Source organism: Gymnogyps californianus, chromosome 14 (genome assembly GCF_018139145.2).
Source record: "Gymnogyps californianus isolate 813 chromosome 14, ASM1813914v2, whole genome shotgun sequence".
NCBI classification, from domain to species: Eukaryota; Metazoa; Chordata; class Aves; order Accipitriformes; family Cathartidae; genus Gymnogyps; species Gymnogyps californianus.
The window spans coordinates 8,778,538-8,798,627 of NC_059484.1; the positions used below are offsets into that span (position 1 = coordinate 8,778,538).

Below are 20,090 nucleotides of genomic sequence, written 5' to 3' on the forward strand. Positions count from 1 at the left end.
AAATGCTAACGAGTGCGCAAAGAGACTGTCAGCAGCACGACGCAGCAGTACCAGCAGGCCTCTAAGCAACTGCCGGGGCAGAAACGAGCCCGTGTGCATATGGCCTTGGTATCAACTGCCTCGCACTGTCGTCTTTTTTTTTTTTTTCTCTTGCTCACTTGTTCTTGCTCAAGTCTTCGTAGGGGGATTTGTCGTTCTCCCTCTTCATGCAGGGAGGGCGAGTGGAGTCAGGGCTTGCTGAAGGCAGAGCACGGTGAGCTTCAGCATGTGCTGGGTGGCAGTAGGAAAAGGATCGCGTTGTTTGCTGGTTCATATGGTGCTTGGCAGCTGGTTTTTATTCGCATTCTGTAGCCTGTTTTCATGATTCTGCTCCTGCTTTTCCCTTGAGTGTTTCTGTGGTCTTTGTTTTTACTCCTTTTCTGGGTTTGGAGCACAAGCTGTGGGTGCTCCACACTGGGCAGGCTGAACACCCCTGCGGACGTTTTTGGGGTGTTCTGAATTTGGGGTAAACATTCAAAGCCCAGGAGGGGTAGGTCTAATTTTGAAATCCAGATTTTCAGCTAAGAGCTCCGCACCTTAAGAGCTTAAGGACTGGAATTTCCAAACGTGGTTGTCTTCGTCATTAAACTAAGGCTGTGCCTGCTGGAGGGCTCATTTGAACATTGAAGCACTCTGAGCCATCAGAGGCTGGGGGCTCTAGAGTGTAAAAGGATGAATACTGGACCATGCTAAATATAAGATCCCAGAAATACTAATACTGCACAGATAGATATGGATAATCCTCTCATGATTCACTCAGTTTGCTCTGTTTGCCTTTACAAAGACAACAGTGCGAATGAGCCGTGAGAACAGGGGCTGGGGTAGCCGTACGTCATACACCTTTTCATTAATGCTGCAAAATCCTATCAGAAGCCATCGGTCGCATCTTGGCTTAGTAAACTTGCTGCTGGCTGCAAGTACCGTGGCCTCAGCTGTATTTGAGCTTGGAGCAGGGACACACAAGTACATTTGGGCACAGACAGAACTGTCGCTTCAAGGGCAGGTCAGGGGCTGTAGCCATAGGCAGTAAATCTGTCCGCTTCCAGCCTCCTCCTTTCCCGAAGTTTCCAAATACTGCAGTTCCTCCTTAGGTAGAAAAGTGCCCCATGATGGAGTGCCACAGCCAAATAAGCTAATGGAAACGTGTCAGTCTTCACCGAGATAAAGAAAGATGCACTTGTGAGAAGCTGTGCTCAAATGCAATTAGGCAAGCAGAGCCCACAGCCCCGCTGCCTCTCCAGGGGCCCGTTTTATTGCTTGGCACTCGCCAGCACCACTCTAGGAATACATTTAGGAAGCTATTCCAGCAGCCAGGCACAGAGCTACTGCCTAGACTAGATAATACCATTTCCCCCCCTCTTCCTGACATCTCACTTCACCGATGCGTCAGTCTGCAGGGAGGGTGTTGCTCAGGAACACCTCCCGCACCGCTGCGCTCAGCGCTGGACTGGGGATGGGCTGCATTTCACATGCCAGAGTTAGAAATGGAACAGAAAAAACCTGCCCGCCAATGTGTGTTTATCCCAGATGAACGGGCACCACTAATGCCTGAGCACTTGGAGTCTCATTTGCTGTGGCTGGTGGAGGGTCACGTTCTTGGCCAGCAGCCGCGGGGGACCCACACTTGTGCACCCAGAGACCAGCGCCCGCCCAGTCACTGCAGGGAGCTGCCGGATGTGGTGCAGGCAGTACTGGGAGCCAGGACCAGAGTATCAGTCTCAGTCGGGCTAGGAAAGGCAAACCTACATCTGCTGCATCCGCTTAAGGAATACTGGCTTTGTAAATCCTTCTGGAGAACCGGCAGATGAGAAATGGGCAGGTATGGGTACTCCAGGCTGGAGTTGTAGCTGCAGATGGTGAAGTTTCCAACTGGGGGATAACCACTGAACATGCAGAATCAGAAAGATGTGGTTAATAGTTTTCAGTTGGTTTAGGACCTTTAATCTATAAAGGACTTTGCTTTGTCAGGGTAGGCTGTAATGACTCTGGCCTAATGCCATGGCAGCCAAAAGCCTGACAATTTACTGTGCCTCGGCAGACAAACGGGCTGACCAGAGCCTCTGCCGATAAAAGATACTCCCCAGCAATTACATCCTTTTGAGCAGGAGGCTGCACAGGTTTAAAAAAAATTAAGCTGCTGCACAAGAAAATGCTGGGATTCTTCCAAACAGGGAAAGCTTGTGAATGAGCAACGTATTAATGCTGCACATTAAATGTGCCCCTACACATCTCTACCTACTGTTGAAAAGAGGTGGCACTTCGATATAATTGGTTCTTGGCTGCAGCAGCCAGCAACAGAGCTTGGCTGTTGCAATAATCCCTTGGGAATAACACAGCTAATTAAAGCCTAGGAACTGGTGGCCAGCAGCTTCTCCTTTCTCTCGGGCTATGTCTGTGCTCATCAGAGGCAGCTAGATCTCAAGGAAGTTTTGTGCTGAAATGTGCTAATCGGGGAAGGAAGGATTCAGCTTCAAAGCTTCATGCTTTATCAAATCCTAAATATCCCAACGCGATGAGCTGAGAGAATTTCAGATCCCTGCTTAATCGCTGGCAGGAGGGGATCGGCAGCGCTGTGCTTACCGTAAGTCAGTCATGGGCATGGCATACGTCAGTCCCACGGCCTCTTTTCTGAACTCCAGAGTGTTGCCTCCTGCTGCCTCGCTTGGGGCTGGTGTCTTGGGAGACAGATCTTACGATGTGAATGGAGAACTTATTTTTTTTCTTTTGAGAGATGCTAAATCCCCCAAATCTTTGGCGAGGTTGAGGGAACTACACGTGTTCAGCTCCTCTGAAGGCCAGGCCTTAGGATTCTCACAGTCAGAATCCAGAATTAGCTGGAAAAAACTGCTTTCGCCCAAGCAGCCTTTCGCAGAAGCACCACGCTCCCGGGGGTTTGGCAGAGCCTGCGTGGGTCCGGGCACCGATGTTTTATGCCCCTTGAGGGTGCCCCGCAAGCTGAGCTCATCTTGTGGACCTGAGTTTATTCTTTTCCTAGGGGACACTGATGGACCTTGCTTTGCTGGTTACTCCTGATTTGCAACAGGTTGGGCTGTCCTGCATTTTATAGCACCTGCCTCAGAGCTGGGCACTCCGGTAATGCCAGTTAAGGGCAGGCAGCTGTGCCAGGTGCGGTGCAGCCGAGCTGCCTGCCAGTCTGCCACTGAGGGCAGCGGCCGTGGTCTGATGGTCACACGTGGGCTAAAGTGATAGTTCATTGCTCGATGGAGCCGGGTTAATTTGCTAGCGGAGGCACTGGTCCTGGAGAAGACCTGGGAGAAGGGGGAGGAGAAGCGAGAGCGAGCCAGGATGTGCTCCCCGGGATGCTCGGTGATGGCAGCGGAGCCGTAGGGAGTGGAGCTGGCACGGCCCGTGCGGGTTGGCAGCCGCAGCTGAGGGAGCCCACCTCAGTTTGTGGTTTAATGCCGGGCGTCGAGGGGAGGCAAGACCGCGCAGAGGTGGCAGACCCAGCGCATCTCCTCATCGAGGAGCTGAAAGGCAAGAGCAGGCGGGAAGGAGCAAGGTGGTGGTGGAAAGAGGGGACGCGGCCTCGCACGCTGCAGAAAGAGCAAAAAGCAAAAGGGCGTCCGCTGCACGGTAACGGAAACGACCCTGGGTTTGTTCCTCTGCCGACTTGGCCGTGATGCTGCGTTGGGTTTGCTCACGAGGTTATGTGGCAAGGTGTGGCAGAGTGAATGTTTAGGGGAAGAGACCTTCTCAGGGCATCCCACCTCCCGCTGCAGCAAAGGGACATCAAATGAAAACAAACAGGGTTTTGACACCTTCTCTGTAGCTGGGCGGATGGCTGTGCTTTGCTGAGGAGACGGTAAGACAAGGCCTCTTCTGGGGCTAAGTGAGCGTTTGCTGTCTCAGGAACCTGTGTACACACCTTAGAGCTCTGTGAAATGTCGATTCGGAAGCCCTGCAGGTCGGCCGCTGCCGAGCATGGCGGTGCAAGTGCAGAAATGCAAGCTGCAGCTACAAGGCTGGGCAGGTTACAGAGACCCAGCAAGTGTCTGCTGCCAGGGATAACCACAAAAAGGAGAACAGATTGAATTGCTGAGTATGGGACACTACGGGGACCCTGTAAAGTTATTTATAAAACCTCAGCGATTCTTCCAATCCCTTGAATAAATGAAGACAGATGCTGGAAATGGCCGTACTTCACTGCACATCTTGGATTTATGGCATGGAGAGCTCCATCGTGGGGAAGGTCATCTTGAGTGGGCTGAGTCCAGCCCTGCTGGGGCCGCTCACCGGCTGGATTTTTAGTAATTTAGGTTTTTTTGCTAATGCAAACACCCACTCTGAACTTTCTCTGTGTCCAAGTTTGATTCAGGAGGTGGAGCTGGCTTGAGTGGTGGCAGAGAACTAGAGGGTGAAGACATCTCTCGTGGGTATCCCACTTGCATCACACATGAAGAGGTAGAGGTAACAAAAGTGATATAATCTGAAATTTAGTGTTGTAAATAACCCATACTGAATTATCAGAGGGCACACAGAGGTTTCTAGTTCCTCATTCTTACTCCTAATATTCCCGTACAATAAGATGGTTTGCACAGTCTCACAAATGAGAAAAAAATAATGATATAAGCTTTAGAATATGGTAATGTAGTGGAATGACTTAAATGACTGGACTGGCAATTACTGGGTATTACCTATTCAGGAAGGGCAGAGTAAGTAGAGGGAGAAGTAGCAGCAATTTTAAATACTGTAGACTAAAACAGCTACCAAGCCCATATCAACGAGCGTGATGATAAAGCTCAGGAAACAGGACTAAAGGGCCCACCAGAAGACAGATGAGCTACTTTTCAAGCACCCTTGTAATGAAAAGATAAACTGCTGGAGACATACTGGGCACTCTGAGTTTCCTAAAATTATTTCTAGAATGGCTTTCTAATATGAGATCCTGGATATGTTACTTTGAGCCATATTATAATGTCTAGAGACAAAAATCAGTGTCCTGGAAGGTGGTGGTTATAGACAGAGAGTCTGGAGTTACCCACAGATCTATGCACATCTACCCACATCTAAATGTATATGTTTTTTCCATTTCTATCCCTGCTTTAAAGAACATAAAACTAGAAGGAAAAATTGGGTAAACTTGACTAGAAATAAGAAAATGAAAAAGAAAAATGTAAATTTCCAAGATGCTAGACAAAGGAAATATAATTTTTTTTTAAAACTACAAAATGAGGTCATCTTTGGCTATACAACCCGGAGGTTCAACAGTGATATGAAGGCAGCAATTAAAAAATAAAAACAATGCATATGGGAAGACAAAATAGGTAGCTGCTATAAACTTGATGTAAGAGAATACAATCTTGATAAGGAAAGCTTAAAAAAGACATGACTAACAAAGATAAGGAAGATATAAGAGAAATTTTAATCTATTAGGAACAAAAGCAGTGCTCAAAATGCGGTGGGGGCCTGTTGCAGACCATAAAAGTCCTGCTGTTCGGTATTTCTCAATTCAAAGCAAGTGGGATGATGTATTTGCCATCCTGTTAGCAACCAGGCAGAACAGTAACAGGACTGAAAATAAGCCCAGATATTTCACTAAAACGGCCAGCTGGCTCACCCACTTTGCCTTTAACGTATGCTGGATACAGAGACAGGTCAGTGAAGCAACAGAGGGCAAAGATGACAACCCAGGGAAATATAAGCTGGTTAATCTGACATCAGGGATAGGAATCTGAAAACACGATCAGAAATCCATTAACAAAGAATTAAAAGCAAACATGCAATTAAAATCCATCAAAAATAGACCTTGTCATTCAACCAGGCTTAGTAAGTCTGCTTATAAAGACGTATCACCTGGCCCGGCACGCTGCAGTATACGCAATATTTACAGCTAACTATCTACAATATAAAATAAATGATGCACACATGGATTGTCTCCCTGACAGATCTCACAGTTTGCCACTGTCCTTCAAACAGGGATGTTTCCTGTGAGATTCTGCTCAAATCACTGCTAGACTTCGTACTATCTGACACTTTCATCAGTGATTGAGAAGCAAATCTAAAGTCACTCCTGAAAACGCTGGTAAGCAACAGCATGGTGGGAAAAAACACAGAAAAACATACATTGCTCAGTAAGCCAGGCCTGCCAAACAAAGTGTGACTTAATTTTGCATTTAGCTGCATTAACACAAGGAAGAAAACATTGTCCACAGCTGCAGGAAAGGGGAGTCTGTATCATCTCAGCTATCTCAGAAAAGGCTGAGGGGAGGTCTAAAACTTAGCTCATCTGTTGCCAAAAGGGTTAAGACAGTCTTTGAGGGTATCAACAAAGAAGTGAGTAAGAATGTCATGCCTTCTGTAGAGAGCAGAAGGGAGACAAACCTCGGTGTCGGTTCTGATGTCCCTTCCTAAATGTCCAAAAATGGAAGGTCTGAGACACAAACATTATGGAAATCCTGGAGAAAGGTCTTTGTAGGGAGAAACTTAAAGCAGCCCTGTCTCTTCAGCTTATGGAGAAGACCAACAGGCCCCTTCATTACTATGGAAACATGTTCAGGGAGAAAAGGCCGGGTACTAAAACGTTTATTTTGCAGGCAGAGTAAGAAGGAAGGAACAAAGGCTGGGAGCTGAGGACAGACAACTCAAAGTGGAAAACAGGCACATGCTTGTTACAATAAGGGTGAGTAACTATTGGAACAAATTAGCATGGAACTTGTTGGTTTAAGAGCACTTATATTTAAAAGATTATGTTTCATAAAACATTTTTTTCCTATTAGAGGTTGTAAGCCCAACACGTGTGACTCAAAACACCCTGGCACTGCGGTGGAATTGTGGCCAATGACCCCAGGAGGAAGTACCAATTACCTTTCTGGTGGTAGCTGTGATGACTAGTTTAGACATTAAAAGAAAATCCCTTAAAAATAAAAAGCAAAATAAATGCAATTGTTCAGGATTTGGACAATGCAAAAGGACTTCTTTCAGGCAATTAATTGGAATTTTACCTAGAGAAGAACTTGCTGTAATGGCAGATAACACATTTCAGGGGTTTCTGGTTTAGCTGAAGAGTGGCACTTTGAGTAGGTATGACCTATAGATTTGAGCCCTCAGTAATGGTGTGCCCAATTTCCAGCGAGACGAACCCCCCTCTTTCGCACAATGCAATTAAATTACAAACACAAGTGTGGAAAGCAAATCAGCTGCCATCCTTCAGCTTCATTTGTCCTTCCCTTCATTTTAAAACTATAGGTACACATCAGGCATCCAGCAGGGAAGTTGCACACTTAGTTGATGTTGTGTTTGCACAGCAGGTAGTAATTTCAAAAGTTTTGTTGTGCTTTTATTTTCCACAGTAAGTTAACCAGCCTCCACCCAAGAAGGCATAGTTGCAGCCCTCCAGCCCTTTAAAGATGTGAAGCAGGAAGAGAATGGAAGGAAGAAACTGTCACTAAGCTCATTTGTAAGACAAGCAGCATGTTACTAAAAGCCACTGCTTGTAACTTTGCACAACAGCCATACACTGGTAAATAATATACACACACACACACAGTGTGTGTAAAGATAGCAATTAATTGGTCATTACAAAGATATACAGAAAATTGAAAGTATCCATGGTAGCTTCAAAGTGGTTCCATTTATGTATGTTCTAAGGGTGTGTGTGTATATGTTGCAGTTGAGTGAAACGCCGGGCACAGACCTGATCTGCTTCACATTCAGTGATGCAGGACTCGTGCTAATGTTGGTCAATGAGAAGAAAGCCTACACGAGCTCCTTTCCCCACCCTTCAGCCCCTGGGGAAAGTTAGCTACCGTAACTCAAGAGCCAGCGGACTGCCTGGCTCCCGGTGCAGGCGGACTGTACGGCTTCCAGGGCCAGCCACTTTTTCCGCTCTCAGGCAGCACGGAGCCTGCAGCAGCAAGAACTGACACCTCCACCCGGCCCGTGCTGAACGAGGAGCTCGAGGGAAGCATGATTCAGACATGCCTGGGTGCCTCCGTTTGGGCACAAGCCAAGCTTATGAGCTTCAGCCCAGCACTGCCTCCGCCCAGGGCTCCTCTGAAGCAGCTTGGACACCTTTGCTCCGTAGCGTTCCAGGTTTCAGGAAAGATTATGAACGTTTATACTAGTGCCAACACTCTGCCCAACCCAATAAGCCTTCCCTGAATCTAGAGCGCTCCGTTCAGAAAGCAGAGTGGTTTCACAGCGAACTAGCCCATCCAGCGCTGCCCAGCCTCTTGGGTGTGAGCACGCTTTTCTCCCGCACGCTCCCTTGTACCCCATTGCCTGGGTAAGCTCAGCCCGCCGCCTGGGTACTGGGGTCTGACACACCCAGCCGCTGGCCGGCAAACCCTGCTCCAGCAGCACTGTGGCTGCTCTGAGGAGCAAAACCTCTCTTTAAAACCTCCCATCCACACACCTACCCGTCTGCCCGAACTTCATTAGTAAAGGAAATTCAGCCTTGCACATCAGAAACTTTACTGCAGTAAAGCATGGCATAGTTACAGTTTCAGCACGTGGAAATCCTAGAGGCTGTTTGCTGTTATTTACTCAAGTGACATTTTAATTATGCAGAAGATGTTAAAGGCTGCACAGGCCTCACTGTGAATTAGAGCTTCTCTCTTCTTTTGACAATGACACTTTAATTCCCATAGACTTAATACACACTCACTGCAGACAGCTTCAGAGACTATTCCTTTCAGGCATGTTAGTGTAAAGACTGGAGCTCTATAATTTCAGTCCTTAAGTACACACAAAGAGACTTCCTGAAATAAATTCAAGATGACAACCAATTGCCAACAGACAGCCACTACTAATTATTTAATTAAATCATATATTGAAATCTGCATGGAAGCAACTGAAAAATCTGCCTCCAATGTAAACATTTCAGCATCGATATAAAAACCAGTAAGTAGTAATTACAAAAGACACGCCTTCTCTAAAATCTGAATGAACTACTTCAACAGCACCTATATATATAGATGGATACTTCAAAGTCTTCAAGGTCGAATATACCATGAAGATCTTCTGCAATCAATTTTAACATCACTTGTTTCCCATTATGGATATCTATAATATGAATGAATCTCAGACAAGCAAATTTAACTAATCTTATGGTACCATTACAAAGTGTGTGTGTATATATATAGGCACAAAATTTCCTTGCCTTCAGAAAAATTAATAAAAAGTAAACAAACTGTGGTGTAAGGGTGGCCTGAAGTTAATTTACTGATATTGCTATAAGCAAGACAAAAAAATCAAATGCTTCAACTTAATGTCTTGCAAGTATGTTATTTGTGGGTGGCTATAAGCACTTTTAACAACAATACCACCATGGGAAGGACTCAAATAAGGCAAGAACTTCACAAACCAAACCAACAGAAATACCAAGCCTTTATTACAAAGAAAAATTATTCCACAGAAGAGGCTGGCTTGCTTCCATGCATGCTGTCAGTCATATCCACCTGCTGAGTGTGGAGAAGTGCTTCTGCTAGATTCATTAATTTCCCAAGACACCATTAGGCTTTGTTCTTGGCTACAGGTGCGTGGGCATTTTGATTCAACTGAATTGCTTGCTAGAATTTTGTTGCCAGCATTAAATGGGCCAAAATAGTGAACCTGACTGTTGGATAAGCCAAACACTGCAAGGGAAGAAAAAAAAAAAAATCAAGAAAAATAATAAATTACACACTGGACACAGTTATCACTAAGAGAAGTCAAATGACTTGCTTTACATCCACATTGTAAATAATTTCACAAGCAGGGAAATGAATATACTTGAGTCTTATACTCAGTTGGGGAGCGTGAAGAATGTTTGCTGAATCCTTTTATTGGTACGTGCAAGCACACGGCCACGAAGCCTGAAAGCCAGCAGAACTAGATTGAATTAATGTTATCTATTGTTGTTTGGATTTTGAACAAAATTGATGGAGTATGAACCAGTTGATGAATCCTGTTTTATCTGGAAATTTTCTGTTGACAGGCCAAAGGGGCGAAGAACCAAATTCCCAAGATCTTTCAGTTTGCCTACAGTGAAAAGGAGAGATAACACGTTAGGTATTAAGCAGAGGGAAAACTCCCATTGAATTATGCCCAACTACACAGTCCAGCTCTACTAATTTATCTGCTAATCTAAGGTAAATGCTGTGGAAATCTCTGCAGTTTGTTGAATATTTAGGCTCTTCACATGAATTTAAGAAATCCCAATTGTGATGTAGTTATGGTCAGCTTTGGGGTTGAAAACAGATCACCATGCTGGTTCTGAATGGTTTGTCAGGCAGCCCTGATGAAGAGCCAGTGGCTGCAGACAGTCATGGCTATGTGGTTATAGCTATCCAGAAGCACCTTATTTCCTGAGTTACAAGCTCTTGAGGAGCAAGAGTTTAACAGCTCACAACAAAGCACTGGTCTCCCCTGTACTTACGCTTGGATATAACTCTGATAGCTGCCAACACTGAATTTTCTAACACAAAGCTTTCAGTTCTGGTCATTTCTGATGCAGCTACAGCTCTATAAACAATCAAGAATATTATAACCGCCCAGTTTCCTAGACTACCGAAAGACACAATGAAAGCCAAAGTTCAAACTGCTCAGTTGTAACTATTAAAAGTCCCTTTCTAAATCTGTATATTGATATGAAGAAAAATAAAACAAAATCATCCTTGCAACTGTGTTTGCACCTGCAAACTAAGCAGTTCCACCTGAAGCATACAACTTTACAGCCATTTTGCCTGCCAAAAACCTTATGTGACATGACATCATTAACTCACTTTCAAAACTACAGTTCTCCAGGACTAACTTACCACTGCTAAGAGCTCTAAACAGCTATTATTTAACAAGCATTGTTAAATATACATAGGGTATGACAGTTAATAAAATCTAAAGGCTTCTATCAATATATATGTATCATACATGCTTTCTGACTCTAGAAAAGGAATCTTGCTACCACCTATAAAAGGGGAAGGGCAACAAAAGGACATCCTTTTTAAAAAATCGTATCTATATAGAGATTATAGAATAGATAAAATGCATAAAATTAAACAAGAAGCAGAGGTAACAACTTCAATGTTTGCTAAACACAAGCTAACTAAGCCCCTGGCATGACAAAACAAAGGAGGAAGATGGTCAGTTTTCCAAGAAAAACATTATTTTCCTCCTGGCTTTAATGCAGAATTGTAGACTAATTTCCCAAAGAACAAACAGGAGGAGTTTGGACAAGTTGAAGCCTACCCTAGGTTTGCATCCACAGGCTACACACCACCTTTCAAAAAGCCTTCTACCTTTACTAGATTCTTCAAGGCAATGGATTTTGTTTTGCTGGGAGTTTTGTGCATGCACATGGTGGGGAAAAAGTGACAACAACAATAGCTGGCACACAGGAAATGCAGCTGAGCAACTGAAGTAGTCACAATCACGTTACTGAAATGTGCAAATGCCACACCTATTCCTACTTGCACGTGTGTGCTTTCAACAAGCCATCTTAAGTCATGAGAAACATCTCTTATTCTAGTCATCTTCACCTTTATTTCTAAACTAACATATTAGAATCTAACTGCAAAGTCATATGAACACTTATCATTTCGTTTCTTTGCTTTTCCTAAGTTCTTTTGTTTGTTTGAAAACGCTGTTTCTGCCCAGCAGTGCAATCATCACTCCTGCTATTAAGTAAGTTGCCTCACTACAATGCACCAGCCAGAGTTTAGTTCAGGCTTTGTTGCTAAGCCATACTGAAGCAGTAATTCACAGCAGTGATAAAGAACAGAAACGTAAGGAGCAAAGCCCTATGTAAGTTCTTTACAGGAAGAGACAAGCAGTATTTATGTTGCACAAATGGAGTACAAACAGATCAAGAGATTTGCCTTGCATGACACTGCAGGCCTGTGACCGTGCTCAAAACAGAAACTGTATCCAAGTCTGAACTTAGCCCATGGAAGTATGCCCCTTACCTCTTAGAATCTGGCAACAGTTCAAGACAGGTTAAACACCATCACCATAAACCAAAATATGCTATTTTTTCAATCACATTTCCAAAATTGAATTGGGACAGGGGGAGCTTTTGTGAACACATTCACAGAAAATACAAAAAGAAACAATAGCTGGGGAGAAATGTATACATTTTATTCTAAGGAACAACTCAGTCCCGCATAAAGAAACTAACAGCATTACTACGGTACTCCTCAATATGCCAAAGTAATTAAGATCTTGCATCAAAGTGCTGGTTCACAACTGGGTATCTTTCAGAGATTTGTGTAATTATTTTAAAGCAAGATTGGTCTTTGAGAGTCAACATGGAAATTCTGTGGCCTCACACGGGAAAAAAAAGACAACCTTACCCTACAAAAGCAGCTAGTTGGTGAGACAGAATTTTTCTTCAATTTGATTTTTTTTTTTTCCCCCCCTGTGTGGATTAACAGATGAGGTGATTGAGTGATCTGGCCAAAGTCATTCCAGTGAGTGGCTCAGCTAGGATTAGCTTCTTTGTACTGGTGATGGTTTGTGTTTGGGTTTTTTTTTTAAGCTACACCCTGTTTAATCTAAGTTAACTCTTAAGGTCATAATTTTATACTGCATCCTAAAACCATTTTGGCTATAAAACTATAAATTTGTTCATAGCATCTCTATGACCGGGATGAATAGTTGCTATTGTACTTCTAGACAAACATTTGGTCATTGCTTAGCTTCAGGTTTGGGGTGAGAAGTGTCTTTGTCTACTGGTGGAAGAATCCCGGCATAGTCTGGCATTGCTAGAGTCAGTTGTAAACAGTTCACAAGTTATCCAGGCACTGCAGCTGGCTCAGGAGCAGGCAGACGAGTTTGCCTGTTTCCGGCAACTGTGAAAGGTCTTTTCTAACTGGAGTTAGTACGATGGCTCTTTTCCGGTCATACCAGAGCCAATAAACACAGAACAACTGCCTTGGTATTCTTGCTTGTAGCTACGCCAGCTCTCTGGGAGAAGCTAGAGACCATATGATATATTTAATACTTTATTCTTCATCTCACTGTGATTGAATAATTAAAACAATACAGTCATAGGTCACCTTCCTGTTCTATCACTTAAATCCACATACAGCAATGCCTTTTGGTGCAGCCACATTTAATAAATTGTTAATGAAGCAGAAGAAAGCCTTGCCTTTTCCGGGAACTCAAGCCCAAAGCGCTGCTCCTGCTGTCTTGGCGCACATAAACCCATCATTGTAGGAAAGCACTATTTCCTCCTCCCCCACTCTCCTTTCATCCCTAAATTAAGATCTGTAGTGAAGTCCAACCTCCCCCTCCCCCCAAAGAACAGCTCTCTTAAAACAGAGGCTGTGCTTGAAGGAAGGAAAAAGGCATGTGGAGCTGTGACTCAGCGGCACAGAGTTCTCGGCAATCAAACACTCACTTGTCCCCTAGCAGGGTCACATTCTCCTCTCCGAGACCCTATTTTCATAGATCTTGTTCTTTACATTTTAGAGAGCCTAATGTTTACTTTTCACCTGGAACTCCAGCATGTTAAGTTTCTTCAGCAAAGCAATATTCAGAGGTTAATAAGAAAACTAACTGGTAAAAATCAATTTAGGGCTCAGAAGTCTGTGATTCATTACTCACCTAAACTGCAATTTAACATCCTGTTGCAAAAGGCAGATGCACGAAAAGATTTCTCACGATTTACATTAAGATGTAACAGCCAAAATCAATTGCTATTCAGTCTTTCTGGCAATAATTCTAGTATAGTTGCTAGTGTTAATGTGGTGTTTGGAAGTTGAAAAGCTAGCTATTGTTTGTGTTAAGAATTTTTTTTGGATAAAAGACAAATTTCCTGATGAGGTCTCATCTTTGTATAACTTTCTGTATTACCAACAACATTTCTTAAGCAATTAAAAGAGCAAGGGCAAATCTTTTTCCCTTCCCTAAATGGTAAGTGAGGACTGAACTAAAAGTAACTGTATATTAGCTCTGGTTTGAACTATTTAAAGTGACCTCCCTATATACAGTATTGGGGTTTAGCAGCTTAGCTGCAAATACAACATACCCTTCGGTATTAAAAAAAAAGAAACTAAATCTTTAGGCACTAAGCCTAATAAATATCTTTGCTGATCTCAAGTAGCTGGAAAAATCTCTTATTGGCAGCAAGGCCCAGGTGATATGCTCTGATAGGCCTTTCCACTGATCACATTGATAATCAAGTACATTTCACTATTTTCTGGAATGCACTCATTTATAACTTAAGCTGAAAGTCCCAATAGTTTTTAATTAGATTTGATGAACTCTGTGTGTATAAGATGGGTTACACAGATTGGCATATGTTCCATCCCATTTTTTTATATCCAATATACTTGGCTCCCCGGTAGCCACGCAGGAAACTATTGCTGTCACAGCCCCCAAGCTGCTAAACCTTGCTAAAACTATTCTGAACTTCCCCTCTTCTCACACCCTCTCCCCAAAGGAGCTGGTCCTAGTTATCACGACAATTATAGTTTCTCTAAACAAGACTAGCTTGTTGCACAATAGCTGGAAATCTTTGGCTTTAAAGTCAGAAGAGAAATAAAAAAGAACACAGAAAATGGTCAGTATATGTTCGTGTCCTGGGCAATTACTAAGGCAGAGGGTGCTCACGTTATGAAAGCATAAAGGGAAAGAGCCACATGGATTTAAAAGCTACTTTCAAAGTATGCTATAAGTTAAGGTTTCTTTAATGTGAAACTCAGAGGTTAGTTCATACTGAGCAAACTTCAGTGGCAAGTGGCAGCACTAACCTGCAAAGGCTGAATGGAAAATATGAAAATAATTTAAATACGAATGTCAGCTTTGGAAAAGTTAGACCCCTGCAGAACACATAGCAGAAAGGGACTTGGTTTGGCAACAAAACATGCTTTTTCTAGTGACATCAACTTCAATCAATCACATGCACTACCACTTGCACACAAGAATTCATAGTTAGGTAGTCTGGAAGAAAAATCCAGCCAAGAATGTGTACTCTGATTTATTTACACACAATCACTTAAGAAGTGGTTTCAGCTTCTGACAAACTATGTGGTAATGAGCTGTAGCACTGGAAAACAGGAAACACACTTGGGGAAGGAGGAAGACGTACTACATTTATTTTGGTTTGTTTGCACACAGCTCCAGTTTTCGTGACAGTGTTAGTTGGGTATACCAGGACTTAGTTTTAGTTGAAAGAATAAAAGCCTAGAAAAACAACATTACTGCCTGATTCATTGACTAAAGTAAGAATTCAGTTCAATAGCCAAACTTCAAAGGAGCCAAAGCATGAACTGTGACATTCTTTCTAAAGATTTTGTGGGTGATTAAATTTAGCGTCAGTGCTCCTGGACCAGGCCTAGCCTGGAACTATTAGGATGCATCTGACTTGCTCTCCTGGAACCAAAAAATCTGGGGTACAACCCAGACTCCTGAGCTGACTCCCCTGTGAGAAGGCAGGAGTGAATCCTTGCACACCTGGCACTGTTTAACCAGTAGCCAGATAATCTCCTAACAGATTACCACAAGCAATTGTCTATTCTGACACAGTACCCAGTTGGTAAATAGCATTAACAAAGTTCTTGAAAAAGAAAAGTTGAAACAGCTTAAAACAAATACATTGTACAACAAAAACAATCCAAAGAAATCTCTTAGCCACCACACTATATCAAGTTTGTCATCTTTCACTCCTTCCAGAACTTCCATCTAATCCTCCTTCTTCAATTGTAAGGTTTTTTCCTTGACCTCAGACAGAACAGCAGCATTTTGTAAGCCTTGGGAAGTATTTCCTTCCCAGGCCTACATCATTAGATCCACGACATCACTGCTATCTCTCTTACCGACAAGATACAGGGAATTTTATAACACTTAAAAAAAATTAGTCTAGTTACTGCCCATATTCCTAACTTAATTTCAAGTGTTCTATTAAGAGACTGTATTATAGAAAAAATCCTCCATTTGTGTTACACTAGTGATCACAAGCAGTGCTACAAATAAAATATCACCCGCCCAATTGACACCATATAATTTTAACAATATGTGTGACAATTTATATGAATCCTATCACATGCAAAGGTTGTGGATGAACATAGGGTTATACGCTGTATTACCCCACTCAGTCTGGTTTTCCTGGCTGTTTACACCAGTAAACATCAGTGTATCTCCTTGCATGTATGTAACATCATTGAGAGGGGATTCCTTTCTCAAGAATCCCAATATAAACAGCCTGAACTAGTTCCCCAAAGACCAGTTCAGTTCTGAAATCCTAACTGCCACTGGATTAACACTTTTTAAAAAGATCACATCTAGTCTGAAATCTAGGCAAAAATTAGCAGTATAGAACTAGGTTTGTAACGACAGTTTATAAAGCTGGATTTATTGTTTCAGTATAGTCCCTTGTGATTAGGGAGGCCCTTTAGACATTGGTAACAATGGTACAAAGGGAGAGTTCAAAAAAGATCAGGAATTGTTTTCATATTACTTTGTGTTGAAACCCATCCCATGTCCTACAAATGGGCATGATCCTTCTAGAGATTTTCTGCATTTGTCATTTATTTATAGCACTATCACAATTAACCTTCTTTATTTATGGCTTGTTCTAAGTACAATAGTGGAAACAGAATCGGATGATGTAAAGCTCTAGAAAGCCTCACTGCAACTTTACTAGGTCAAAACAGGTACAAAGCAAGAGCAAATCAGACTCCCTGCGCAGCAATAAAAAAAAATAAAGAAAAATATCAGCTTCAGCATAAGCCTTTGAAACAGTCTCTTCTTCCCAAATATTTTAAGAATTAGTGTTACAGCATGCAAGACAGACTTAGTTTATTTAACCTGATTCTCTGCAGAATAGCAAAACACTGTCTTCCCATTTTCCATCCCAAACCCTCAAAGCCTACTCATCTTAAAATAGCATTTCATCTACTACTTGTCACACCTAGAATGAGTAAACAGATAACTATTGAAAGCTATTTCTGAAACAGGTTAGGTACAGTTAGTTTCTCTTTATCTTATACTGTCATTTGTCCTTGCTTTTTTGTGTGGATTTTATATAAAAATAAACTCATTTTAAAAAGCACCAGAATGTCAGATTGGCTTATGTAGTGTCCGAACCTATAAGAATTAACAAACCCTGTTAACTAGGAGACAGTAGACAATGTTGACAGCAGTCTTTTTTTGGGCAGGAGGTTCCCCGCAAAACTGTTAGTTTAACCATAACACTGAGAGTGGTGCAAGTGCTTTATACTTAATATTACACATGAAAAACAATCTTGCTTGGGCAATCTTATTTAAGTAGTTATCCTTTTGAAATACATCAATCCAGTTAAGATATTATCCAAGCAATACCATACAACACAATGATGGGGCACATACATTCAAATGAGTTATATTAATTAAATTCTCTTTTCTACAAACAAGTAGAGTCAATAGTATTCTTTGGTACAGAGTTGTAAAAAGTCAAGAGACAATGAGCTATGCAGTTAGGAAATCTAATTCCACTCCCAGCAAGGCCAGATGCCCGTTTGTAACACTAGGTAGGTCTAATTCAGCCTCCAAACAAACAGAACTGAAATACTGTATAAATCAAGGTAAACATGAAGACTTGGAGGTCTATAGGTTGGAAGTGCTACAAAAAGAACCAAATTTATTTCTTCAGACACAAGATTAAACATGCTCAGTTATTACAGCTGGTTGACTTCTTTTACGTAAAGGTTTAGTGAAAACCCTGTTTTATCCCTTTCATGGGAATGTTTCCTTTGAAGGTTTACTTGCAGAGCGAAAGGGCAGAGCAGTTGGTCTGTTTCAAACCATTTTACCCTGCTTTTACATGCATCAATATTAAATTGTTTTAGAAGGTCTTGAGTATTCTTTCTTTAAATTTAATAATAATAGCCTTTTCTGTATGGGAGAATGATTTGCCTAGAACTTACTGTAGGTGAAACCAAGCAATACAGAACTACGAAGAAATCAAGAGTTTTGTTTAACACAGAACAAGTATTTCCTTTAAGATTTACCTTCTTTAAATTTTATACAAGAGATTCTACTCATGCATTTTTATTTTTCTAGTAGACTATGAAGATTATTATTCAAGTTATACATACGTGCTACTTACCTAACATTTCTTTCTTTAATTTTTCATTCCGCTCTTCAATTTGTCTAGGTAATCGCTGTGGAAAGAAATAAAAATTGGAATCAGACCCATGCTTTCAATAATACTGTAGGTTAAGCTAGTGGAATTTTCACACACATACCCAGGATACACTGTTTATGGCTTAAAAGGAATCCTTATGTCAAACCACACTTTCATCTTATTTTGGAAACCTGTAATTCATCCTATGACATCAGTTCACATAAACAGTAAGTCGTAACTTGTAAGTGCAGGTTTCACATAGGCATACATTTTTACGGCTGAAAAACAGATCTGATCTGTTTGCTTGGCATTTTAACTGAAAAGCTTATGGAATTTAAGAGACTTACAATTAAAGTATATTTTAGCCCTGTTTCCTCTGCTGCATGCATTAAATTTGGTAAGAGAGGCTAGAGGAACTAAGCAAGCACAGCATTTGACTTCTGAACATAAACACAGGTGTAATGAGGAAAACATCATAAAGTCAGCTCTCAGTGGCATCACACTTCAGGGAAACCCGCGCTGTGAAAACATGAAGATCTTCTAAATACAAATATTTTATCAGAAGATCACTGAATTAACTGTCTATGAACTTCAGGACATTAGAATAATGACCAGCATCTTACTACGCAATATATGGCATAGTTCTAAGGAGGAGAGGGTATTAGAAATGAGGGCCTTGATTTGGCAGTTCATCATGGGGACAGAACTCCAACAGTTCATCCTGAGCAAGGTACTAGTCCAAGTAACAGTTCGTTAACGTGCTTTTTCCCTTCTCAGAGCTGGCACCAGCGTTAAAATCTGTTGCACCATCACAAACAAACTTATCACATGTTTCTAATGAGCATTCCTAATGATTTGAGATTCCCATTTATGCCTAGAACAGCTGTGACATCTTCCATCCTTACACAGTACTGGTGTTTTGCTGTATGATTGTAATGATCATTTTTTAATTATAACTTTATATTCACTACAACTAAATTTACCATCGTATCATTTAAATTTTGCATTTTCTATACATCAGTTAAATACAATATTAAAACAAAATACATTACGAATGACAGTCACTTTTTATACATCTTTTTTCATATTTTTCAGAAGTACTATTTCAAGCTTCTATACTATGCTTATTACTGTATAATTCTGGCAGTTCAGCATGCAATTATATGCATAACTATGGTTTGTCTTCTTGTGGAGCTCATAGCAAGTAAGACAGATCTGCTGTAATGGTGCTATCAGTAAATTAATTACAGTTGCAGACTATGGTAACAGGTGTGGAATTCACTCCTGATACACTTCCCTTGTGATAACAGGCTTCTCAACATAGTTAAAGAATTCATTTCCTAATCTTGTGCCTTCCTGTCATTTACAGCTCCAGTCATCATGGATAGGTTTGTCATCCTGGTATCACTGCCACAGTGAAATAAGATGTTCACCTCAAGAAAAAGCCCATTGACAAGGCTGCCTGGCTACTCCTCTCCTCTTCAGTGCCGGATACACTGGTGAACACAGGCGAACACAGTTCATTTTCTATAGTGATGGGGAAGAGAGGTGGTATACCCCAGAAAAAAAACCCAGAAAAACAAGTACTAAGGAATAGAATGCTGACCTACATGGATGGCTAAGCTTGAAACCAGCCCAGGCCCAGCATCACCACCAGTGAGCCAGATCTAATTAGCCCAGTCAGACCTCATCTGACTCCTGCTGACCCAGAGGGGCTTATTAAGTTGGGTGCAGATCTGGACCTAAGCTGCCTGCATGAAAACATGTGTGGATATCCCCAGGCTCTAAATTCAGTTTGCATTGTGGTTGTGAGATCTGCTCAATCTTGGACGAGTTTGGCATATAAAGAGTCTCTCTCTCACATTTGCACGTCAGGCGTTAGCAGGAAATGAAGACACAAATCCCTGACCCAAATACATACTCCATGTTTTGTCTGTCTGAATACTACTATTGCAGAGACTCAGAATTTCTCACTCTAGAAATGGCTAGTTATCTACAGAAAGGTGTC

At 41.9% G+C, this 20,090-nt stretch overlaps 1 protein-coding gene across 1 annotated transcript in view; it reads right to left on the reverse strand.

Moving 5' to 3' along the window:
- Window positions 1–9,368: 9,368 nt before the first annotated feature.
- TTC1 (tetratricopeptide repeat domain 1) overlaps window positions 9,369–20,090 on the reverse strand; it is a 33,811-nt gene continuing 23,089 nt past the window's right edge. Inside the window, exons 6-7 of the mRNA XM_050905164.1 lie at window positions 18,065–18,119; window positions 9,369–10,020 (exon numbers count right to left, since the gene is read on the reverse strand). Of these exons, the coding sequence (XP_050761121.1) occupies window positions 9,887–10,020; window positions 18,065–18,119 (189 nt within the window). The 3' untranslated portion in view covers window positions 9,369–9,886. The remainder of the gene's footprint in view (window positions 10,021–18,064; window positions 18,120–20,090) is intronic.